Genomic DNA, 27,379 nt, shown 5'->3' on the forward strand with positions numbered 1-27,379 from the left:
ACTCTTGTTTTCATTATTATTATTGTTGCTGTTGCTGTTGTTGTGATGATCATTATTGTTGCTTGCTTAAGACTGTGCACTGTACCCGAGCTCAAAAAATAGTATTAAGTGATGAAATAGAGCAACATAGTGAAAAGAGTGCGAGGCTGGAAGTAACAGGACCTGGGTTCGAATCCCAGCCATGCCACTTACCTGCTGTGGGACCTTAGGCAAATCACTTAACTTCTCTCTGCTCAGTTTCCTCAACTGTAAAATGAGGATTCAATACCTGTCCTCCCCCCTAATTAGATTCTGACCCTCATTAATTAATTAATTATGGTATTTATTACACACTTACTAGGGGTCAAGCACTGTTCTCAGTGCTGAGGGAGATACAAGGAAAGCAGCGTGGCTTAATGGAAAGCACACGGGCTTGGGAGTCAGAGGTCATGGGTTCTAATCCCACCTCTGCCACTTGTCTGCTGTGTAACCCTGGGTAAGTCACCTAACTTTTCTGTGCCTCAGTTACCTCATCTGTAAAATGGGGATTAAGCCCTGCGTGGGACCCGATTACCTTATATCTACCCTAGTGTTTAGAACAGTGCTTGGCACATAGTAAGCACTTAACAAATGCCATCATTATTATTATTATCATTATTACAAGATAATCAGGTCAGACGTGGGCTGGAGCTCTCAGCCTAAGGAGGAAGGAGAACGGGCATCGAGGCTCCGTTTTACAGCTGAGGAATCTAAGGGGCAGAGAAGTTAAGTGATTTGCCCAAGGTCACACAGCAAGCTGGGATGTGGAACCCCATATGGGATAGGGACTATGTCCGACCTGATTACCTTGTATTGACTGCAGCATTCAGTATGTTTGACAAACAGTAAATACCATGATTATTGATTATTATTATTATTATTAAATGGTGCACCACCCGAGGATGGAAATGTCCGAATAATATAAAATATAATATAATACAGCATAACATAATATAATATAATATAATATAATATAATATAATATAATATAATATAATATAATATAATATAATATAATATAATAATATAATATAATATAATGTAATATAATATAAATAATATAATGCAGAATATTCTGCATTATAAACCTGCCTTAGTTACAAATTGTCAAAAAACAATGTCATTTTGAATCACATCTCCTCCAGGAGGTCTTCTCTGATAAAATTCTTATCTCCCCACTTCACAGCTCCCAAATGTCACTTCAGCTCTTCTTCACCACACAAGCTTAATTATGCACAAGGCCCTAGCATTTATGAATATGTTTTACACACTCTAACACTTCCTTCTACCTGTAATTGATCACCTTGTAACCTCCCCAGTGCTTAGAACAGTGCTTTGCACATAGTAAGTGCTTAATAAATGCCAAAAAAAATTGATTTGTAATCTGTCTGTAAGCTTCTCATGGGCAGGCATCAGGTCTACTAATTCTATTAAGCTCTCTCAAGTTGTAGTAGTAGTAATAGAGTTTATTAAGCACTTAAATGGTAGCAGTAGTAATAGAGTTTATTAAGCGCTTACTATGTGCAAAGCATGGTATTAAGCATTGGGAGGGAATACATCGATGGGTCATGGGTTCAAATCCCGACTCTGTCACTTGTCAGCTGTGTGACTTTGGCAAGTCACTTAATTTCTCTATTGCCTCAGTTACCTCATCTGTAAAATGGGGATGAAGACTGTGAGCCCCACGTGGGACAACTTGATCACCTTGTATCCTCCCCAACACTTAGAACAGTGCTTTGCACATTGTAAGTGCTTAACAAATGCCATCATTATTATTACTATTATCGATGGGAATTAGACACCATCCATGACCATCTGTTGATTTGTGACCTAAAAAAAGGGGAGAGGGGACTGGCGACAGACCCTGAAGGAGAGATAATAATAATAATAATAATAATAATAACAATGATGGTGTTTTTTAAGTGCTTACGATGTGCAAAGCACTGTTCTAAGCGCTGGGGAGGTTACAAGGTGATCAGGTTGTCCCACGGGGGGCTCAAAGGCTTAAAATAAGAAACCATGACAGCATAAAGATGAAATACACAGTACTTTACTCTACACAGTGCTGGAGATCAATAAATGCTATGAATTGATTGATTAAAGCATAGAGATCAGATCTAATCCAGCTTCCATAATCCCCATCACAACGGCCCAGTGGCCACTCTCCAAAATTTATTTAGTGATGGCAATAAAGATCATTTTAAAAACAACTACTCTAGATAACATCCCTGAACTGGCTTAGTGGAAAGAGCCCGGGCCCAGGAGTCAGCAGAACACGGGTTCAAATTGCAGTTTCACCACATGTCTGCTGCGTGACCTTGGGCAAGTCGCTTAATTTATCTGGGCCTCGGTTACCTCATCTGTAAAATGGGGATTAAGAGTGCGAACCCCATGTGGGACAGAGACTGTGTCCAACCTGAATAACCCATATCTGCCCCAGTGCTCTGAACAGCGCTTGCTACACAGTAAGCGCTTAACAAATAATCTAGACTGTAAGCCCGTTGTTGGATAGGAACCATCTCTCTATGTTGCCTACTTGTACTTTCCAAGCGCTTAGTACAGTGCTCTGCACACAGTAAGCCCTCAATAAATATGATTGAATGAATGAAGGAATAATACTTATTCTTTTTATGATCCCTCTTGGTTTATATTTTTATGTGTGTCTCCCCCATTAGAGTGTTTGATCTTTGTGGGTAGGGAACAGGTCACTTCATGATTCTAAACTTGCCATGATATGAGTACAGGATACAACACCAAGACTAAAACCTCACTGTGGGCAGGGAATGTGTCTGTTATTCATTCATTCATTCAATCGTATTTATTGAGCGCTTACTGTGTGCAGAGACTGTACTAAGCGCTTGGGAAGTACACGTTGGCAACATATAGAGACGGTCCCTACCCAACAGTGGGCTCACAGTCTAGAAGATTATATGATATTATATGTGATATGATTATATTGTCCTCTCCCAAGTGCTTAATACAGTGCTCCGCACACAGTCAGTGCTCAATAAATAAACTAACGAACTGATCAAGAATGTACTCAATAAATACTGCTGCTACTACTTCTAACCCTCCTCCTCCTCCTGTTACTACTACTACCACCAAGACCACCTATAAAGGTCATGTCTGCCTTGCCGACGGCCTCCTTGAAGCTTGATTTCATTCCCTGTAATATTCCCCGTGAAACGTGTCTCACCTCTTTCAGGCCTGCAGCCAAAGCGGAATATAAAGACCTCCCACAGTGCAAACAGAAAATGACTCAGGGATTGTAAAACCTGAGTTTGGGCAGCAAAGCTTAGGCGTTGCTGGAATTACTATAAGAATCACGGAAGCCATTTGGACCCCTTGGATCAACAATACTAATCAAAATAATAGAAACACAATTCTTTAAACGGCTTTTACTTCATTTCTCATATAGTGTGCCGGATATTTAGAGTATGGGGGCGTGGACGTGATCTGTGTGTTACTGAAATGAGGTTTCTTTGTTCATTTGGTTAGATATTTATTTATTTTATTTATTTATTTTATTTTGTTAGTATGTTTGGTTTTGTTCTCTGTCTCCCCCTTTTAGACTGTGAGCCCACTGTTGGGTAGGGACTGTCTCTATATGTTGCCAATTTGTACTTCCCAAGCGCTTAGTACAGTGCCCTGCACATAGTAAGCGCTCAATAAATACGACTGATAATGATGATAGCAACTTCATCCTTGTTTTACACTGCAACCTCATTTTTCGATATACATGGCATTTGTTGAGCATTCCACTCTGCGTCAAACACTGTTCTAAGCCCTGGAGTATGTACAAGTCGATTAAGGCAGATTCAGTCTCTGTCTCACAGGAGGCTCACAATCTAGGGGAGGGACAACAGGTCCCAAATCTCCATTTTGCAGCTGAGGAAACTGAGGCACGGAGAAGTGAAGTGACTCAAGAGTTTAGGGCAGTGCTCTGCGCACAAGAAGCACTCAATAAATAGCACTGATAGACTGATCGATTGATCGCTCAAAGACTGAAAGCTCTCCTTTCAGAACAGACTGGAAATCCTCTGATTTGGTCCTACATTAGGTGGAGATGTTGAATCCGCGGCTATTTTGTAGCAAGGAGGTTGGAGCGACGGTTGTTTTCTGTTTCTCCAGCCCTAACAGCCGATTGCAAAGCACTTCTTCCATCCATAAGCCTCATAATGAAAAGTGCATTTGTGTGAAGTGGGAATGAGGAAATGAGAACTGCTGATAATTAGGTAGCAGATGATAACCGTGCTTGGGATTAAAGAGACTGATTGCTTAATTTTCTAAACAAGGGCTGCCTGCATAATGGCGGTTAGAAAACCACTAGGGAGGCTGCCAGAGAGCCAGATATATTTGTCCGAGTCAGGACCTGAGGAATCTCCTATCCTTTCCAGAAGAACAGTGGGCCATTTAATTTTTTTTCCAGAGAAATGGTCCCAGGATTATCTCAGATGAAGTGAAGAGATTTGTGAGGCAGTCTGAGATGGGCAGAAGGAGGGGAAACTATCGTGGAATTTCCTCAGGCTGACACTCTGGGATCATCAAACCTTGACACAGAATGAATGCTGCCCCAGGGTAGCAGGGTGGCCTAGTGGCCTAAGCGCTTAGTACAGTGCTCTGCACACAGTAAGCGCTCAATAAATACGATCGATTGATTGATTGGATAGAGCACAGGCCTTAAGAGTCAGAGGACCTGGGTTATAATCCCTGCTCTGCTGCCGCGTGACCTTGGGTGAGTAATTTAAAAATAATAATAATAATGGTATTTGTTAAGTGCTTACTATGTGCAAAGCACTGTTCTAAGTGCCGGGGAGGTTACAAGGTGATCAAGTTGTCCCACTGGGGGCTCACAGTTTTAATCCCCATTTTACAGATGAGGTAACTGAGGCACAGAGAAGCTAAGTGACTTTCATTCATTCGTTCAATCGTATTTATTGAGCGCATGCTGTGTGCAGAGCACTGTATTAAGCGCTTGGGAAGTACAAGTCGGCAGCATATAGAGATGGTCCCTACCCAACAACGGGCTCACAGTCTAGAAGGACTTGCTCAAAGTCACACGGGTGACAGTTGGTGGAGTCGGGATTTGAACCCATGACCTCTGACTCCAAAGCCCATGCTCTTTCCACTGAGCCAGGCTGCTTCTCTGTGCTACTTAACTTCTCTGTGCCTCAGTTTCCTCAATTGTAAAATGGGGATTCAATACTTAGACTGTGAGCCCCTTGTAAGATAGGGACTGTATCCAACCTGATTAACTTGTTTCTCCCCCGGCGTTAAGTACTTGGCTTGACACAGAGTAAGTGCTTAACAAGTACCATTTGAAATAAAATAAAAAGGATGAGTGAGTGAGTTCAGGGGATGGATGGAGGAAAAAAGGCTCCTGGGTGATATGAATCAATCAACGGTATTTATTGAGCACTTACTATGAGCAGAGCACTGCACTAAGCGCTTGGGAGAGTACAATAAAACCAAATTAGTGGACACTTTCCCTATCCATAACAATTTACAGTCTACAAACATTTCCCAATCGGCTTCATTCTTCCCTTTAGAGGAGGCAAGCTATGAATTAATCTTTTTTTTTTTTATATTGTGCTAAGTGCTTACTATGTGCCATATGGGGCTCATAGTCTTAATTCCCATTTTACACATGAGGTAACTGAGGCCCAGAGAAGTGAAGCGACTTGCCCAAGGTCCCGCAGCAGACAAGGGATGGAGCCGGGATTAGAAACCAGGTCATTTTGACTCCCAGGCGATGCAGAAGGGAGTGGGAGAAGAGGAAAAGGGGGATTAGTTGGGGAAGGCCTCTTGGAGATGAGTTTTCAATAAGGCTTTGAAGAGGGGGAGAGTAAGTGTCTGTCAGAGGCGAGGAGGGAGGGCATTCCAGGCCAGAGGCGGGATGTGGGTGAGAGGTTGGTGGCGAGAGAGATGGAGGTAAATGACTGTAATTTCCCAACCGAGAGCCCATCGTTCACCTACCAAACTGGCGAAGGTCCAAGCAGAGATTGGCGCCTTCCACTAAGGTGGTATTTCGGCAAATGGTCCATAGGTTGAAGTACATATAGACGGGTAGCGAGGTGAAGGCAGTCACACCCAGCCAGGCCAGCATGAAGATGTATGTCAGCATGATGAACTGGAACATAGAAAATGAACAGAGAAGAGGAAAAAGCTTGCATTTGGCAAATAAACATTCTCCAAATGGCCCCATGTTGTGATTTTTTTTTTAAACCAGTCAATCTGTCTCTCTCTCTCTCTCCCTCACTTTTTCTCTCCCCATACATATACATGCATTTCCACAGGCAACCGTCAATTGAATCCAGGCATAAGGGATTGCAAGTAGGATGAGAATAATGGGTTATTGTAACTTAAGCCAATGGGAGATATTTGCCCACAGGAGATTGTGTCACTTGGGGAATAAATAAATAATCATTCACTGGCCTGTCCATACCATTTTTAATCATCCCTCACCTATGTTTCGGTCTCTGGTGATTTTCTTCCCTCTAGAAAATATTTTAATGGAAGAGTCTTCTTTGCCCCCGGCCCCCAGAAAACAGAGGGAGGAGAATTGTCAATAAGAAAATCCCCAACACATTTGTCACCGATTAGGTAACAGACTCGAGAATTAAAATTGCATCAGACTACATGGCAAAGAAATTCAGTGTCTCCCTACAGGCGCAGGTATCTAACGTGTACTTGCCAACTTGTACTTCCCAAGCGCTTAGTACAGTGCTCTGCACACAGTAAGCGCTCAATAAATATAATTGAATGAATGAATGAATGAATAAATGTTCCCTGAATGAATCTAACTCGGTGAAACTGAGGGTCCCTCTCAAAATGGAACCATTTTGAAGGCATGTGGCATCCCTGGAGGGCTTCTGAGCCATTTTTGAGTAGGGCGGGTGTGCCCAAGAGGCGCTCAATGGGAGATCCAGGAGCCAAGGAGTAGCTGCTGGATTTTGTCTGCCCCTGACCACTTCTGCCCGGCCCCACTCTTGATGTCGGTGAGGCCACGAAGAGTGCTCCATTCCCGACCCGCCCAAGCCAAGAGGAAAGGAGGTTGGCGAGGGCAGGGAGAGGCCGGGCCAAAGGAAAGGGCAGCGACAGCAGGCAGGGCCATCCAGTGAGCATGAGGCAGCCTTCCAGATGAGCGGAAAATGGCTTCAGAGAAGATGGGGGTGCGGCCGTAGCGGAGGCGGAAGAGAAGGCCGGCGTCACGCACGAAGAGGCAAAGCCGTCTGGGAAAGGATCAATTTTTCTACCCGGAAATGGGCCCTCAGGCAAGATGTTATCTTTAACTGGGCAAAATGAAATGGAAATACGTCATTTCGGGAAGGAAGGCGGTGGTCCTGGAGGGTCTAAATGGCAACTGGGTGAACCCCTCAGGGCAAAATATGAAGTCACCGGTACTTGACGTGACTGATGACCATCTGATTCACAGAAGAAGATGGTCCCTCTCAGTCCACAGAACATTCTTAGACTGGTCTTTTCTCAAACCCTAGGTTGCGTGAGTGAGCGATCATTGGACTTCACAAAGGAAGGGCTAGTGTGTCCTCTTTCATTCCTTTGTGAAGGGCTAGAGTTTCCTCATAACAATGAAAGAGGACACACTACAACTATAACCCAGGTATTTTAACAAGAAAGCCATGTTTTTTGGAGGATGAGCATATATTAATAATAATGATGGCAATTATTAAGCACTTACTATGTACAAAGAACTGTTCTAAGTGCTGGGGAGGTTACAAGGTGATCAGGTTGTCCCACGGGGGGCTCACAGTCTTAATCCCCATTTTGCAGATGAGGTAACTGAGGCCCAGAGAATCAATCAATCAATCAATCATATTTATTGAGCGCTTACTGTGTGCAGAGCACTGCACTAAGCTCTTGGGAAGTACAAGTTGGCAACATATAGAGACAGTCCCTACCCAACAGTGGGCTCACAGTGTAGAAGGGGGAGACAGAGAACAAAACCAAACATATTAACAAAATGAAATAAATAGAATAGATATGTACAAGTAAAATAGATATAGAGTAATAAATATGTACAAACATATATACAGGTTCTGTGGGGAATGGAAGGAGGTAAGATGGGGGGATGGAGAGGGGGACGAGGGGGAGAAGAAGGAGGGGGGAAGGAAGGAGAGAAGTGAACTGACTTGCCCAAAGTCACACAGCTGACAATTGGCAGAGCTGGGATTTGAACCCATGACCTCTGATTCCAATGACCGGGCTCTTTCCACTGAGCCACGCTGCTTTTTCTATATTTATTAATGATTTCTTAACCACTGCTCCTCCAGACATGAAGAGAGATTCCATATTTTCATCTGTAATCTTCGGATGCTATTAATAAACAGCACTATTCATAAGGTCTAGACACATAAGTGACAACAGATTTAACCACCCCTTAGGGGTATTGATTTCATTTTATCTCCTAAGGGGTAGCCAAATTAGTTATCACTTTTGAATGTGATGTTAGGCACTTTGGCCACTTATACCACTCCATCATGAACTCACACTGAGGTTCTTGGGAAAGTGCTGATAAAACTAGCCCAAGGAAAGGTTCAGGATTGGCATCAAAAACATCTGGCATCCGCCCTCACCTGCAGTCAAACCCCCAGACCCTTAAAGTGCTAAACAAGGATTTTCAAGGATGGGCAGTAATCATAAGAAAGCAGATCCTTTCAGACTCTTACAAATGCACAACTCATCCTAACAGTACTTCTGAGAGCAAGCGCCAACTATAATTCTAGTAATAATGGTTGGGTTGTAATTCCATCTAAAATTGTATCCTACAAGCACTTGGTGACTTTATGATGTCCAAAAAATTCACCAAATCAATAGGTGTGCAATAAAATTTCTATGGTTTACAGGGAGCTGTTCTTTCAAGAACTCATATCACTGACCACCGCTGCTAAATAACCAATCAATCTCACTCCTATTTCAGACGCGTCAGATGTAGACTTTATGTGCAGTTAAGATGATTTGGAGGCAGGATAGATGTTTCCTTTTTTAAAAATGGCATTTGTTAAGCACTTACTAAGCACCAAGCACTGTACTAACTGCTGGGGAAGATACAAGCTAATCGGGTTGGACATAGTTAATGTCCGGCATTAACAGAGAAGCAGCATGGCTCAGTGGAAAGAGCCCGGGCTTTGGAGTCAGAGGTCATGGGTTCAAATCCCGGCTCTGCCAATTGCCAGCTGTGTGACTTTGGGTAAGTCACTTCACTTCTCTGTGCCTCAGTTACCTCATCTGTAAAATGAGGATTAAGACTGTGAGCCCCCCGTGGGACAACCTGATCACCTTGTAACCTCCCCAGCGCTTAAAACAGTGCTTTGCACATAGTAAACGCTTAATAAATACAATCATCATTACAATCATCCTGCATGGCGCTCACAGTCTTAATCCCCATTTTACAGATGAGGAAACTGAGGCACAGAGAAGTTAAGTGATTTTCCCTAGGTCACACAGCAGGCAAATAGTAGAGCCAGGATCAGAACCCAGGTCCTTCAGATTCTCAAGCCCGTGATCTACCCACTAGACCATGCTGCCTCCATATTTCAGCTTTGATTCTTTTCTATATAACAATATTGGTAGATTTTGTTGAGGGCTTCCTAAGTGCGGCCATAAGCATTTCTAGTCTTGATTTCTAACTTTGAAAAAGCTAGCTAGTTACCTTACGTCCATTCATTCATTCAATCATATTTATTGAGCGCTTACTGTGTGCAGGGCACTGTACTAAGCGCTTGGGAAGTACAAGTTGGCAACATATAGAGACGGTCCCTACCCAAAAATGAGTTCACAGTCTAAAAGGGGGAATCAGACAACAAAACAAAACAAGTGGACAGGTGTCAAGTGATGCCTTAAGTGACTGGATTTTAGAGGTCTTGGTCTTAATTGATCTAAGTGTATGAACTGAAGCAATTATTCCAAGAGCAGTAATACATTGTTGCTGGTGGAAGTTTTAGCTCTTAGAGATGGGTCATAAGTGCAGGCTTCCCCTCACTAAGCCTTTGTGGAGCCTCCTCAAAATGACTCTGGGATCGGTTGGGGAGAAAAAAAAATCAAGAGAAGCTGAGTCAATCGCCCCTGTGGCATAAAGGTCATAACAGTCCCAATTTCTTTGGAAACACAGTGAAAGCAATGCTTTACACCCTGAAAACACAGATTGACAAACTGTAGTGCTTATGTGGCTACATCAGCTCAATCAATCAATCATCTGTCTACATGTTTTGTTTTGTCATGTTTTGTTTTGTTGTCTGTCTCCCCCTTCTAGACTGTGAGCCCACTGCTGGGTAGGGACCATCTCTATATGTTGCCAACTTGTACTTCCCAACCGCTTAGTACAGTGCTCTGCACACAGTAAGCACTCAATAAATATGATTGAATGAATGAATTAATTAATCGATCAATCAGACAACAGCGCGGCTCCGTGGAAAGAGCCCGGGCTTTGGAGCCAGAGGTCCTGGGTTTAAATTCCGGCTCCGCCAATTGTCAGCTGTGTGACTTTGGGCAAGTCACTTCACTTCTCTGTGCCTCAGTTACCTCATCTGTAAAATGGGGATTAAAACTGTGAGCTCCCCCTGGAACTACCTGATCACCTTGTAACCTCCCGAGCACTTAGAACAGTGTGTTACACATAGTAAGCACTTAATAAATGTCACCATTATTATTATTGATTGAACACTTACTGTGTGCACAGCACTCTACTGAGCGCTTGAAAAAATACAATGTGGCACAGTTCATTCATTCATTCACTCAATTATATTTACTGAGCGCTTACTGTGTGCAGAGCACTGTACTAAGCACTTGGGAAGTACAAGTCAGCAACATATAGAGATGGTCCCTACCCAAGAACAGGCTCACAGTCTAGAAGGGAAGACTTCTAGAGTTGGTAGACTTGTTCCCTGCCCACAAGGTGCTGACGGTCTAGAGGGAGAGGCAGACATTAATATAATTAAATAAATTGTGGATATGGACATAAGTGATGTGGGGCTGAGAGAGAGGTGATAAAGGGAGCAAATTCAATAACAATAATAATGATAGCATTTATTAAGTGCTTACTGTGTGCAAAGCACTGTTCTAAGCACTGGGGAGGTTACAAGGTGATCAGGTTGTCCCACAGGGGGCTCACAGTCTTCATCCCCATTTTACAGATGAGGGAACTGAGGCCCAGAGAAGTGAAGTGACTTGCCTAAAGTCTCACAGCTGGCAATTGGCAGAGCCGGGATTTGAACCCATGACCTCTGACTCCAAAGCCCGGGCTCTTTCCACTGAGCCACACTCCCAATGGGTCCAGGAGTCAGAGGACCTGAGTTCTAATCCCTGCTCCATCACTTTAATGGCATAAGTGCTTAGTACAGAGCTCTGCACACAGTAAATGCTTAACAAATATCATAATTATTATTCAATCCCCAAACCCACTCCACTCCTCAAGACCCTCCAGTGGTTGCCAATCCACATCCACATCAAATCGAGACTTCAAACCAGTAAATCAGCTCTCTCCCTTCCTCCTTTACCGCACTGCTCTCTCACAACAACCCAGCCTGCACACACCTTTCCCCGAACGCCAAACTACTCTTTGGACCTCTAACTCTCCCATCCTGCCGCCAACCCCTTGCCCACTTTCTCCCTTAGGATGGCAACCTACCACTCTCCCCACCTTCAAAAGCTGCCAGCGTGGCTTAGTGGAAAGATCCCGGGCTTGGGAGTCAGAGGTCGTGGGTTCTAATCTCAGCTCTGCCACTTGTTAGCTGTGTGACTTTGGGCAAATCACTTAACTTCTCTGTGCCTCAGTTACCTCATCAGTAAAATGAGGATTGAGACTGTGAGCCCCACGTGGGACAACCTGATCACCTTGTAACCCAGTGCTTAGAACAGTGCTTGGCACATAGTAAGCGCTTAACAAATACCATCATTATTATTCAAAACACTTCTAACATCACATCTCCTCAAAGAGACCTTCCCTGATAATGCCCTCAATTCTTCTTTCTGCCCACCCATCTGCGTTAACTATGCATTTCGTTGTCTACCCGTGAAGCACTCTGAAATTCATTCCCGCCCCACAGCAGTTATATCCATTCATTTATTCGATTGTATTTATTCAGTGCTTACTGTGTGCAGAGCACTGTACTAAGCACTTGGGAAGTACAAGTTGGCAACATAAAAAGACGGTTCCTACCCAACAGCAGGCTCACAGTCTACAATGTCCATATCCTTATAAATTACTATTTCCCCTCTCTGTAATTTATTTTAACATCTGCCTCGCCCCCATAGACTCTGAGCACCTTACGGACATAGATCACGTCTACCAACTCGATTAGCATGGCTCAGTGGAAAGAGCCCGGGCTTTGGAGTCAGAGTTCATGGGTTCAAATCCTGGCTCTGCCAACTGTTAGCTGTGTGACTTTGGGCAAGTCACAACTTCTCTGGGCCTCTGTTCCCTCATCTGTAAAATGGAGATTAAGACTGTGAGCCCCCCGTGGGACAACCTGATCACCTTGTAACCTCCCCAGTGCTTCGAACTGTGCTTCCCACATAGTAAGCACTTAATAAATGCCATCATTATTATTATTATTATATTGTACTTTCCCAGATGTTTAGTACAGCACACTCCAAGACCCTAATAAACACCGTTGATTGATTGCTTGAGCATAGCTTTAAACTCTGTTGCTTCCCTTACCTGTAATTGATATTAGTGCCTGCCTCCCCCAAGAGAATGCAAACTCCTCGAGAACAGGGATCGTTCTCCTAACTCTATTGCACCCAATTGAGGACTCCGTGTAGTGTTCTGGCTAGACTAAGAGTTCAAGTGTAACTGATTGATTTCTGCAAAGGGAACCCTAACTTCATCAGTTGCCCTGAAAAGGTTGTTGCAAAAGAGTGAGGATGGTTTAGACCAAAACATCACCACTACGAGGTGGGGTGGGAGGAGGGAGATGACTCAAGGACTCCATCCTCCTGATATGGTGGTGGTTTAGCTTTAATTCTTCCCCTGCCTTTTACAAAATCCTAGGCAAATAGGAGCCAAGATATTATTGCTCCTGAGGGCAGAAACCCTGTTGAAAATGTGTCAATCAATCATCATCATCATCATCATCAATCGTATTTATTGAGCGCTTACTGTGTGCAGAGCACTGTACTAAGCACTTGGGAAGTACAAGTTGGCAACATATAGAGACAGTCCCTACCCAACAGTGGGCTCACAGTCTAAAAATCAGTTGTCTCCCCCTTCTAGACTGTGAGCCCGTTCATTCATTCATTCATTCATCCAATCATATTTATTGAGTGCTTACTTTGTGCAGAGCACTGTACTAAGCGCTTGGGAAGTACAAGTTGGCAACATATAGAAACGGTCGGGATTAGCCCAACAACAGGCTCACAGTCTAGAAGGGGGAGACAGACAACAAAACAAAACATGTAGGCAGGTGTCAAAATCGTCAGAACAAATAGCATTATAGCTATATGCACACCATTAACAAAATAAATAGAATAGTAAATATGTACAAGCAAATTCAATAGAGTAATAAATCTGTACAAACATATATACAGGTGCTGTGGGGAGGGGAAGGAGGTAGGGCGGGGGGGATCGGGAGGAGGAGAGGAAAGGGGGGACTCAGTCTGGGAAGGCTCGTTGTTGGGTAGGGACCGTCTCTATATGTTACCAACTTGTACTTCCCAAGCGCTTAGTACAGTGCTCTGCACACAGTAAGCGCTCAATAAATACGATTGAATGAATGAATGAATGGTGTTTATTGAGTGCTTACTGTGTGCAGAGCAATGTTGGAAGCACTTGAAATATCAATCAATCATCTTATCCCAGGCAACTACACATAAACCCTTTTAACAAAATGTATTATCATTCAATTGTATTTATTGAGCGCTTACTGTGTGCAGAGCACTGTACTAAGCACTTATTTTCACTATTATTATTATTATTATTAGATTTGTTAAGTGGTTATTATGTGTCAAGCACCGTATTAAGCACTGGGGCAGATACAAGATCATCAGGTCCCACGTGGAACTCACAGTCTAAATATGAGGAGAACAGGTATTGAATCTCCATTTTACAGATAAGATACCTGAGGCCCAGAGAAGTTCAGTAACTTGCCCAAAGTCACAAAGCAGGAGGAACCATGCTCAGGCATTTATTTATTTGTTCTCCTATAACATAAGTCGCTGGAAACAGTCAAGAAATAAACCAGAAGTTCATGCATTGCATTTCTATTTTGAACAAGGTATTTGGTTTTTTTTAAAAAAGATATTCTCCTTAAAGGGTGGCTAAGTGGAAAAAGCACAGGCTTTGGAGTCAGAGGTCATGGGTTCAAATCCTGGCCCCGCCAATTGTCAGCTGTGTGACTTTGGGCAAGTCACTTAACTTCTCTGTCCCTCTCAGTGCTTAGAACGGTGCCTTGCACATAGTAAGTGCTTAATAAATGCCATCATTATTATTATTAAGGGCAGCATTGTCACTGGAGTCGTCAAGGGGAACCAGAGTGGAAAACTATTCTTTTGCAGGTGAGGGAAAGGTGCTTCATTTCTTCCACAGAACAGTCGACAGCTGCGACACGAAACTTTTCTGAACATTTTCGTCTTCCCGTTGAACCCAAGCGCCCCAGGCGAGTTAGCCAAAATTTCTCCTACAGGACCCTTTTCATTTAACATCGACACGGCAAAGAGCGATGTTTTCCATGCTGGATTTCCCACTGTCACTTGGCTTCCGACGCGAGTTCAGAAAAGTGGCCCTGACAAACTCCCTCCCACATGCCACCCACCAGCATCCGTGTATCCTAGCAACAAGAAATGCAAGCTACACCGTGCTGGGCTGTCTTGAAATGATGCCCTTATTTATCACCATTCTATATGGGGGGAGGGGGCCATAAGAATAATAACTGGGATTTAGTAAGCACTTACTATATGCCAGGCACTGTACTAAGCGTTGGGGTGGAGACAAGCGAATTAGGTTGGATACAGTCCCTGTCCCACATGGGGGCTCACAGTTTTAATCCCCATTTTACAGGTGACGTAACAGGCCCAGAGAAGTGAAGTGATTTGTCCTAGGCCATACAGTAAACAAGTAGTGGAGCTGGGATTAGAACCCATGACCTTCTGGCTTCCACTAGGCCATGCTACTTCTCTATCTGTGGCTGAATTGTACTTTCCAAGCACTTAGTACAGTGCTCTGCACACAGTAAGTGCTCAATAGATACAACTGAATGAATAAGGCATATACCCCATCCCTCTCAGCAGGACACTGAGGTAAAAGTGGGGTCAAACATGAACAAATCCTCCAGCTTTCACTTGGAAAAAAAACAAATAACACCTTGTTGGGGTGGGTTGGGATCAGAGTTGTCAAGATTGTGCACAAATGTATGTGTTTGCTGCTTTCTGTTCTTCAGGGAGGCCAAGTTGTAAAGTTGAGACAGCCAAGGCCCTGCATCTGCCTGGTGAGTAAAAGCTTCATCCAGTCAAATCCTTTCCTCAGGGTCTTCCACTTCACACTGCCGTTGACCCCTGTTGCCTAGGCAATGTTTGGGCTAAAAGATGCTCTCATGTCCAAAGATTGCACATACCTGGGGAGTCTTGGGGAACTTGGGGTCCCAAATATCCACATTGGGGGGAGTCAATAATTAGATGCAGGGGTAGGCTTGGAGATGAAGTTCTGAAAACAGAGTCAGGGGCTGCACACAGGAACCAACTCTGCCACTTGTCTGCTGTGCGACCTTGGGCAATCAATCAATCAATCAATTGTATTTATTGAGCGCTTACTGTGTGCAGAGCACTGTACTAAGTGCTTGGGAAGTACAAGTTGGCAACATATAGAGATGGTCCCTACCCAACAGTGGGCTAAAAGTCTAAAAGGGGGAGACAGAGAACAAAACCAAACATACTAACAAAATTAAATAAAAGCATGGCTCAGTGGAAAGAGCCCGGACTTTGGAGTCAGAGGTCATGGGTTCAAATCCCAGTTCTGCCAATTGTCAGCTGTGTGACTTTGGGCAAGTCACTTCACTTCTCTGGGCCTCAGTTACCTCATCTGTAAAATGGGGATGAAGACTGTGAGTTACCGTGGGACAAACTGATCACCTTGTAACCTCCCCAGCGCTTAGAACAGTGCTTTGCACAGTAGGAAAAAGCCAATTTTTTGGAGGGGGTCTCGGGATAACTGTGTTAAAAGCGAGGTGCTTCTGGGTAAGGAATAAGAACATAAGCACTGCCATTACTGGGATAGCCCAGTGGCCAGTCAATCAATGGTATGTGTTGAGTGCTTATAATAGTTGGTCCGGTCTAGTATTGGATCTCCATCAGAGGCAAGAGGATGTGGGAGGAAGTATGTGATGGTTGGTTTCCTTGATCTATCTCCTACCGTTAAGGATAGACCATCTATTTGTTCAGACTTGACACCTGTCCACATGTTTTGTTTTGTTGTCTGTCTCCCCCTTCTAGACTGTGAGCCCATTGTTGGGTAGGGACCATCTCTATATGTTGCCAACTTGTACTTCCCAAGCACTTAGTGCACACAGTAAGTGCTCAATAAATCATCATCATCAATCGTATTTATTGAGCGCTTACTATGTGCAGAGCACTGTACTAAGTGCTTGGGAAGTACAAATTGGCAACATATAGAGACAGTCCCTACCTAACAGTGGGCTCACAGTCTAAAAGGGGGAGACAGAAAACAAAACCAAACATACTAACAAAATAAAATAAAATAAAATAAATAGAATAGATATGATTGAATGAATGAATAAATGTTATTATTGTTATTATTATTATTATTATTATTATTATTATTATTATTATTATTATTCTCTGTGCCTCAGTGACCTCATCTGTACAATGGCGATTGAGGCTGGGAGCCTCACATGGGACAGGGGCTGTGTCCAATCCGATTTGCTTGTATTCATTCATTCGTTCAATCATATTTATTGAGCGCTTACTGTGTGCAGAGCACCGTACTGAGTGCTCGGAAAGTACATTTCGGCAACAGATAGAGACAGTCCCTACTGAACAAAGGGCTCACAGTCTAGAAGGGGGAGACAGACAACAAAGCAAGTAGACAGGCATCACCTGTCTACTTGTATCCACCCCAGCATTTAGTACAGTGTCTGGCACATTGTAAGCACTTAACAAGTACCATTATTATTATTATTATAATCTAGTGAAAGACTGCCCTTAAGTGTTTTTGAATGACATATATTCACTATGTATTAACTGCAGTACTAATTATTCATTCATTCAATCGTATTTATTGAGCGCTTACTGTGTGCAGAGCACTGTACTAAGTGCTCAGAAAGTACATTTCAGCAACAGATACAGTCCCTACTGAACAAAGGGCTCACAGTCTAGAAGGGAGAGACAGACAACAAAACAAGTAGACAGGCATCACCTGTCTACTTGTAGCCACCCCAGCATTTAGTACAGTGTCCGGCAAATTGTAAGCACTTAACAAGTACCATTATTATTATTATTATTATTATTATTATTATTATTATTATTACAATCTAGTGAAAGAGTGTCCTTAAGTGTTTTTGAATGACATATATTCACTATGTATTAACTGCAGTACTAATTACAAACTTACCATGTGCAAAACACTGTACTAAGCACTGGGGTAGATCTGTGACCAGCAGGTTGGCTGTGGTCAGTCCCTGTCTCACCTGGGGTTCACAGTCAAAGTAGGAGGGAGTAAGGTCTAATCCCCACTTTACAGATGAGGAAACTGAGACACAGGGAAGCTAAGTTTCTTGCCCAAGGTTGAACAGCAGATGAGTGGCAGTGGCAGGATTAGAACCCAGATCCTCTCTCTCCTGGATCTCTGCTCTTTCCACTAAGCCACGCTGCTTCCCAGACCCTTTACCATACGCAGTGAAAATGAAATTATTAGGGTGACAGAATCCAGAAATATCTGCGAGCATGGCCTATTGGAAAGAATCCAGGATGGGAGCTGGGAGACCCATATTTGAGTCCCAGGTCTGTCATTGCCTGCTGTGTTACCTTTGGCAAGTCACTTAGTCTCTCTGGTCCTCGGTTTCTTCATCTTGTAAAATCGGGATGACCCAGATTGCGAGCCCCACCTGGGACAGGGACTGTGTCTGAGCACATAACCTGGAATCCACCCTAGCACTTATGACACAGTAAATATTTGATAATGCCACCCCCCAAAAAACGATAAACCATCATAGGAAGTATGTGTTTCCTGTCTCATAAAATCAAGACCCTTGAAGCCACAAGGCAACCACAAAAAATATCCAAGAAATGAAGAATAAGAGCTGTCAGTGAATCTCACGAAGGCTCATAAAATATATTTGAAAAATGAAATGAAAATTCCATTTCTCCAGTTTCTGTGAGTTATCCAACAGGCTCAGACAGGCAGGCTTCCATCATGACCAAAGAGCTCTTTCTTCAGAGAGAGAAAACAGGTGGCTATATTTAGAGAAAAGAGCTGGCATAAACAGAATGTTCAACAATCTTCACACGTTGTGAATCATAATGACACGCGACAGTTCACAGCAGACGGCAAGAAAATAGCTGCAGTTTGGACAATTAGGCAACACTGGAAATTGGCCCCTCTTCAGTGTCTGGTCGTCGTTTTTGCTTTTGATACCCCTTTAGATGTGAGATCCTTAAAGTCGACATATGCGTAGAAATGAGACTGGGGGTCAGCAGAGAAATTTCATGGTGCACTGGCCAACCTGACACTTTTACATAATTTTACCTTTCATTCCTACCAGCACATTTTTTCTCTCTCCATCTCTTTCTCTCTCTTTCTCCCTCCCTCTCTCTCTCACTCACATTCATGCATACACAAATACACACTTCCTTCATAAATGCAATGAGCTGTAGGCTATTGGTAGTAAAAAACTTCTCTGGGGTCTGTTCCTCACCCCCTTCCCCTACTCCTCCGTGGTCCTCATTCAATCGTATTGATTGAGCGCTTACTGTGTGCAGAGCACTGTGCTAAGCGCTTGATCACTAGAGAAGCAGCGTGGCTCAGTGGAAAGAGCCCGGGCTTTGGAGTCAGAGGTCATGGGTTCAAATCCCAGCTCCGTCAGCTGTGTGACTTTGGGCAAGTCACGTAACTTCTCTGTGCCTCAGTTCCCTCATCTGTAAAATGGGGATTAAGACTGTGGGACAACCTGATCACCTTGTAACCTCCCCAGCGCTTAGAACAGTGCTTTGCACATAGTAAGTGCTTAATAAATGCCATCATCATCATTATCATGTGGCCTAATGGATTAAGCAGGGTCCTGGGAGTCAGGAGGTCGTGGGTTCTAATCCTACTCAGCCACCCGTCTGCTGTGTGACCTTGGGCAAGTCATTTCACTTCTCCAAGCCTCAGCGACCTCATCTGTAAAATCGGAATCGAGACTTTGAGCCCCACATGGGACAGGGACAGTGTCCAACCCAATTTGCTTATATCCACCCCAGCGCTTACTATAGTGCCTGGCACACTGTAAGCACTTAACAAATACCACAATTATTAGGTAACCTTATAATCTATTTCTATATAATAATAGAACTATATAATTTAGAACAGTGCTTTGCACATAGTAGGTGCTTAATAAATGCCATTATTATTATTATTATTATTATTATTATTATTATTATTATTATTTCCCATATCTATCATTTATTTTACTGTCTGCCTTTCCCTTTAGGCTCTAAGCCACTTCTGGGCAGGGATTGTGTCTACAAGCTATATTTTATTGTACTTTCTGAAGCATTTAGTGCAATGCTCTGCACATCCCCAGCCCCACAGCACTTATGGACATATCCATAATTTATTTATTCAAATCAATATGTCTTCCCCTCTAGACTCTACGTTTGTTGTGGATGGGGAATGCGTCTATCAATACTGCTATACTGTATTCTCCCAAGCGCTTAGTACCGCGCTCTACATAAATGCTTAATAAATACGACTGATGGATTGATTGTTCACCTTTCTAACCCCACCAGTTGTATGATAATAGTGAAATTGGTGTTTCACGGAATCTGGAAAAAAAAAAAAGATCCCTTCCCCCAAACAGAGCAATCATTTCTTTTAAATCTGAGAGAAAAACTTCAAAAACTCCACTGCCGAAGCCATAAGGATTCAGACTGAAGAGGGGGCCGGTTCGATGGTAGTCCAGAAAAGGCGGAATTGGATTGGAATGATTGCCACCTTTCCTGAATAAGAAACACACGTTTAAGAGTCAGACAAATGGCCTGGTGGTATGTCTTGCCACCTCCCACTCCTGATTTAACTTGATCAGAAGTGATGGATACGGCACCTCGGCCAGAGCCCTCCATTCTTTTTAATCTCTAGACCTTAATCTTGTTGTGTGCAGGGAACGTGTCTGTTTATTATATTGTACTCTCCCAAGTACAGTGCTCTGCACACAGAAGACGCCCGATAAATACAATTGAATGAACGAATCAATCAATGGTACATATTCATTGAAGCAGCGTGGCTCTGTGGAAAGAGCCCGGGCTTTGGAGTCAGAGGTTGGGGTTCTAATACTGGCTCTGCCACTTGTCAGCTGTGTGACTTTGGGCAAGACATAGAACTTCTCTGTGCCTCAGTTACCTCATCTGTAAAATGTATACCTCCACCTGTATATATGTATATATGTTTGTATATATTTATTACTCTATTTATTTATTTATTTTATTTGTGCATATCTATTCTATTTATTTTATTTTGTTAGTATGTTTGGTTTTGTTCTCTGTCTCCCCCTTTTACACTGTGAGCCCATTGTTGGGTAGGGACGGTCTCTATATGTTGCCAACTTGTGCTTCCCAAGCGCTTAGTACAGTGCTCTGCACACAGTAAGTGCTCAATAAATACGATTGATTGATTGATTGATTGATTGAAAATAGGGATTAAGATTGTGAGAGCCCCATTGGACAATATGATCACCTTGTATCCCCCCAACGCTTAGAACAGTGCTTTGCACATAGTAAGCGCCTAACAAATACCATCATTATTATTAATAGTAGTACTATTAGAGCCCTTACATTATGCAGAACAGTGTACTACTACTACTACTACTACTAATAATAATACTAATGGCATTTATTAAGCACTTACTATGTGCAAAGCACTGTTCTAAGCACTGGGGAGGTTACAAGGTGATCAGGTTGTCCCACAGGGGACTCACAGTCTTAATCCCCATTTTACAGATGAGGGAACTGAGGCACAGAGAGGTTAAGTGACTTGTCCAAAGTCACTCAGCTGACAATTGGCAGAGCCTGAATTTGAACCCATGACTTCTGACTCTAAAGCCCATGCTCTTTCCACTGAGCCACGCTGCCTGGCAGAGTAAAATCCTTTTGGTAAAAACAATCCCCTGCTCTCAGGGAGCATATAGTTTAATAATTATTTTGGTTTCCAGATTCAACACATTCTCTGTCCCACGAGGTTGGAACCACTTCAAAAACAACACTTTGCCAACAGAAGGATCTCTCTCTCTCTCTCTCTCTCTCTCTCTCTCTCTCTCTCTCTCTCTCTCTCTCTCTCTCTCTCTCTCCTTTTCAATATTCCTATTAAAACCATTTTTTTGCAGGGATTTCTGACACCTGATTTGCCTGCTGAAATTTCTTAGAAGTACTGGCCCACACGGAAGCAGCTTAGATCTTCTTTTTAAATGGACAGATGACCCCCTAGATTCAAATCGACTTCTGATTACAATGACTCGGTGGATGGGAGAAATGGCCATGACACAGATGCTGGGAAGGTTGGGGTTCTTAGGGAACAAAGCCTAAAATTGACTCCATCGTCACCCTCCTATATATCAGAACTGCAAAAGAAGGATTAGAGTGAGATTTTAATACTAACAACTGAAGTTAATCTTTTGCTATTTAATACAAATTTCACAGCAACCTGAAGTGTTTATGAGGAGGTGGAAAAAAAAACAGCTTTGGTGGCTTTGGAATAGATTCTCTTGTACTGTGATTTTTTTTTTAACCCGGAAATGTCTGCATTTCCACGCTTTTTCTCAGGAAGAGAGCTCTGGCTTTGGGAAAGAACCTGAAGGAGTGTGAAATGAAAATGCACTGACTTTCGGCCTCTCAGTGCACGTTCACAGACTGGGATGCTGATAACATGCGTTTCTTGGATCTTTAAGTGCCTCAGGGTAGAAGTCCCCGAAATGGTTTCTTATCGACACAACCCGACCACAGTATTCCTGCAGGTCAGAAGGGTATGAGAAGGTTGGAAAGAGGAAGCTGAGAAAATTGAATCTGGCCCATCAGCAGTCATTCCACGAAAGCCACGAAGGCCTCTGAGATGCTATCTACAGAGAGGCACCTGCTGAGTGGTCAAAAAGAGATCTCAGTCCTTTGTCTGATTTCCCACCTATTTTATTTCCTCGGCAATAATGTGTCAGCGCTTAGAAACCTGGGAGTTCATTTTGCAGTGGGTTTTCTCAGCAAATTCTTTCAAAGCTAATATCAGGATGTCTGCCAGCTCCTACAAATAGAGGTTGGTTTGTTTGTTTGTTTTTTTTAATGGTGTTCATTAAGCACTTGTTATGCGCCAGGCACTGTACCAACCACTGGGGTAGATACAAGATGATCAGCGTTCAATAAATACAATTGATTGATTGATTGATTGTACTTCCCAAGCACTTAGTACAGTGCTTTGCACACAGTAAGCACTCAATAAAGACGATTGAATGAATGAATGAATATCCCAGCACTTAGAACATTGCCTAGCACATAGTAAGAGCTTAACAAATACCATCATTATCATTATTATTATTAATAATAAGAGTTTAACAAATTGGACACTTACAATCCATCATACAGGCTCCAGGTCATCTCTTTGTGTCAGAGACATTCTTCTGCCTAGTTTTCTCCCAGTACATAATTCCCGAGCCAACCCAGCCATTTACAAATTTATCTACACTCTCCTTACCACTTACATACATATGTCTTGCTCTATATATTTAGTTTCGTCCTCTGCAGTTGTGAATCCTTTCACGTTTGCCTCCCCACTTCAGAGTGTGAACTCCTTGTGGGAGGGGATTGTGGCATTTCAATCTGTACTTCCCGATCACTTAGTACAGTGCACTTCACCAAGCGGGCACTCAATAAGTACTACGATGAGGAATGGGAAAGGAAGAGAGAAGAAAGCACCATTAGGCTCCATTCCCTTGCTGTTCTGCCCTCTGATCTCAAGAACTGTAACCAGAGAGCAGGAGAAGGGATTTTGATTTCACATTTAAATATTCCACTGCCTCGGGTCGAGTTGGTTGAGTCGCTGGATAATTTTAGTTTGAGGTTTGGATTCACCCCAAGCCAGATGAAAAGATTCCTCGGTCACCAGGGTCATGTTTTAATTTGGCTTCACCAAATGACCCGAGACCAGAGAATCACACAAAGGGATCATTTCATTCCCCAACACAACCAAGCGGACATATGAACCTCACGGGTTCTGGTGATGTTTGTTCAGTCCGAAGCAGTGGGTTTCTATCTCAGTGGGCCAAAACACTCCCTAAAGAGATGCAAGGCCTATTTTGAAAGAAGGTCTTCCAATCCTGAAAATATGTTGGTTTTAAATCGCCCTCAATGTTTTCTTGGTGTCCGCAAAAATCTAGGCTCATCTGTACCCGGACCCAACCCTATCAGCAGGGGCTAATCAGACATTTCATAGTTTATCATGGACAGCCCAATCGCGACTTGATTTTCTTTTAGCATTTGGCCCGGGGGATATTGGGGTTGTGGGGGAAGTTACAGATACAAATCCGTCTTTTTTAAGGAGCTTCCAAAACCCACAGATTCCTGGCAGAGATCACAGACGGGCGCGATAACCTACCCAGGTGCTCACGCATCGGCCGCAGGTGGTGATTTTGAAATCCCCATAGAGATCTTTGATGGCACCCGTTGTGAAGAATCCTTCCACCATCAGCAGGATGCCGTACACAAAGAACGCCGCTGCTACCCCGTAGATCACGTATTTGAAGATGTCGATCCTGCAAGGGAAAAGCCAAAGTCGAGTCATCTCGAAAATGTAACGCCGATTTTGAAAGATCAAAGCTTGGGCATTCCGAAGTTTTGCTGGAGTGAAAACTGGACAGGGATTGATGCTTCGTGATCGGGGCTGAACTTCAAATGTTTCAGCTGATGTTGGCACAGAAATCTTGAGGTGATTCTTTCGGGATTTGATGACTAGAAAATAGAGACTTGGAATATACGCTAATCAATCAACTCAGCATTATAATAACGGTATTTTGTAAGGGCTTTCTATGAGCCAAGCACCGTTCTAAGCACTGGGGTAGATACATGTTAATCAATCCCTGTCCCACATGGGGCTCACACTCTTCATCCCAATTTTACAGATGAGGTAACTGAGGCACAGAGAAGTGAAGGGACTTGCCCAAGGTCACATAGCAGACATGTGATGGAGCCAAGATTAGAACCCACGTCCTTCGGACTCCCAGTCCTATGTTCTATCTAAGCCATACTAGTTCCAAAAGGATTTTTTAATGGTATTTGTTAAGCGCTTACTATCAATCAATCAATCGTATTTATTGAGCGCTTACTGTGTGCAGAGCACTGTACTAAGCGCTTGGGAAGTACAAGTCGGCAACACATAGAGACAGTCCCTACCCAACAGCGGGCTCACTGTTCTAAGAGCTGATTGGAACACAGAATCATCATATAGTGTCTAATAAAATTCCTTTGACATTAAATAAGAAAGAACACACTTAAAATATATACACATTTATGCTTATATATGAAAGTATATTGTACAATGTATACAAATCCACCCATTTATGTATGAACATGAACATATGTATCAGCATGGCAGGAGCATGGCCTTGGGAATCAGAGAACATAATAATAATGATAATAATGGCATTTGTTAAGCACTTACTATGTGCAAAGCACTGTTCTAAGCACTGGGGAGGTTACAAGGTGATCAGGTTGTCCCACGTGGGGCTCACAGTCAATCCCCATTTTACAGATGAGGGAACTGAGGCTCAGAGAAGTTAAGCGACTTGCCCAAGGTCACACAGCAGACACGTGGCGGAGCCGGGATTCAAACCCATGACCTCTGACTCCAAAGCCCGGGCTCTTTCCACTGAGCCACGTTCCAGCCTCCAGATTAGAACATGGGTTCTAATCCCCGCTCCACTACTTGTCTTCTGTGTCACCTTGGGTAAGCCACTTCACTTCTCTGTGCCTCAGTTACCCCATCTGGAAAATGGGGATTAAGACTGTGAGCCCCACGTGGGACAACCTGATTACCTTATAGCTATGTCAGAGCTTAGAACAGTTCATGGCACATAGTAAGCATTTAACAAATACCATAATTATTAATTATTATTATGTTGTGTCCGTTCTAGGACTGGTGGGAGGTTGGGTCCAGGTTCTCCAGAGAGACCCTGTGACCACTGTAGAGAAAAAACAAACCAGGCTGGACCAACTTCATCTCCCTAGTGTTCTTTGGACTCGGGATGTTGTGTGGCTGTACTCCCTGTCCCGACAGCACCCAACCTGTCGTTGGCCAGTCCTGGGGGTGAGATTGCCGCAAGAGGCAACAACAAACAGGGTCAGTCTTCCCCAGCCGTGTCAGAGTGCGCCTGTAGTATGTGCCCCACTAGACCCCAGAACCTCAATACCAGGCAATCAATCAATCAATCAGTCGTATTTATTGAGTGCTTACTGTGTGCAGAGCACTGTCCTAAGCGCTTGGGAAGTACAAGTTGGCAACATATAGAGACAGTCCCTACCCAACAGTGGGCTCACAGTCTAAAAGACAATGGCACCAAAGGTTTGCTGTCACTGTCTCTTAGGAAAGGGAAGGTTGGGGACCCCAGAAGATTGAAAGTCATCGGGCAGAGATCTTGAAAATGGCCACCACAGTGCAAGCCTTTCTCTGATGGCATTCCCTTACCATTCTACACTGTAAGCCCGTTGTGGGCAGGGATTTTCTTTATTGCTGAATTGTACTTTCCAAGCGCTTAGTACAGTGTTCTGCACAAGGTAAGCGCTCAATAAATATGATTGAATGAATGAATGATTATCTATAAACACACATATATGTCTCTATATAAATGTATGTGCATCCCTCTCTTTCCCCGTATCTATCTATAAGTAGATAGATAGATAGTACAGATAGTATATAGATCTATATAGTATCTATAGATACTATCTATCTATAGTATATATCTATAGTATATATCTATATCTATAGTAGAGGTAGATAGATAGATAGTATATATCTATATATAGTATATATCTATATCTATAGTAGAGATAGATAGATAGTATATATCTATATATAGTATATATCTATATCTATAGTAGAGATAGATAGATAGTATATATCTATATATAGTATATATCTATAGTATATATCTATATCTATAGTATATATATTCTATCTATCTATCTATCTATCTAGTTACACAGAATTTTGAAATGCCTGTAATTTCCAAATGAAAAAAATACATTTTAGGAAGTGGCTAGACATCATCACTTTCTGTGGAACTGTAATCAAAATAATTTATCAAAACTTCAAATAAAGATATATTGTATGAGTGTTTGTATTTCCTAAGCAGGTCTAATCAGCTATAAAGCCAAAGGCAATCTCATCACCTCCTCGCTCTTGATTGTTTTTCTAGCTTTCTGGGTCAGAATCTAGAATGGAGAGCAAGTGAAATTGCGCCCCAGACAATTTGCTGAGCAAACTTTCATTTTTTGAGAGGATTCCATAATGGAATTTGGAAGAGACTGTAGAAAACAACGTGCTTCTGTCTCACAGAAATATCAGCAGCAATGGCCACAAAAATATATAAAGGAATAATGTCTACCAATTCTACTGACCACTCCCAAGTGCTTAGTACAGGTACAGTGCTGTGCACATAGAAAGACCTCAATGAATACCACTGGCTGACTGACTGACTGATGAATATCTCACCTCCTGCCACACTTTTTCTCTAATAAATCCGTAATCTACAACACAGGTTTCACCAGACATCTGAATCGGGGATGCAAGATGAAAAAACACCCTATTCATTTGTAAAAATTCCCCGTCTGTCTTGTAGCAGCGTTTTCATACCCAGCAAACGTTCTTACGCCTCACTGATAGGGGTGTTATCACTTACACTTGAACATTTACTATGGTAGCGCTGGCTTCTTTTTTATCTTTACATTACTTGCATCCCAGATTGGAGCTATCATAGATACCGTCTAAACCATAGGTTCTTTGTAAGCCCCTTGTGGGCAGGGATTGTCTCTCTTTATTGCTGTATTGTACTTTCCAAGTGCTTAGAACAGTGCTCTACACATAGCAAGTGCTCAATAAATACGACTGAATGAATTGACTAAACACTTGTACTCTTCCAAGCGCTTAGTACAGTGCTCTGCCCATGTA

At 42.9% G+C, this 27,379-nt stretch overlaps 1 protein-coding gene across 3 annotated transcripts in view; it reads right to left on the minus strand.

The window, feature by feature from the left end:
* The window catches only part of GPM6A (glycoprotein M6A), a 242,107-nt gene that overhangs the window by 12,958 nt on the left and 201,770 nt on the right, over positions 1–27,379 (minus strand). For all 3 annotated transcript variants that reach the window (XM_038755161.1, XM_038755159.1, XM_038755160.1), the window contains exons 3-4: positions 23,813–23,969; positions 5,995–6,148 (exon numbers count right to left, since the gene is read on the minus strand). In XM_038755161.1, coding sequence (XP_038611089.1) covers positions 5,995–6,148; positions 23,813–23,969 — 311 coding nt within the window. The remainder of the gene's footprint in view (positions 1–5,994; positions 6,149–23,812; positions 23,970–27,379) is intronic.

Source organism: Tachyglossus aculeatus, chromosome 12 (assembly GCF_015852505.1).
Source record: "Tachyglossus aculeatus isolate mTacAcu1 chromosome 12, mTacAcu1.pri, whole genome shotgun sequence".
Classification (NCBI taxonomy): Eukaryota; Metazoa; Chordata; class Mammalia; order Monotremata; family Tachyglossidae; genus Tachyglossus; species Tachyglossus aculeatus.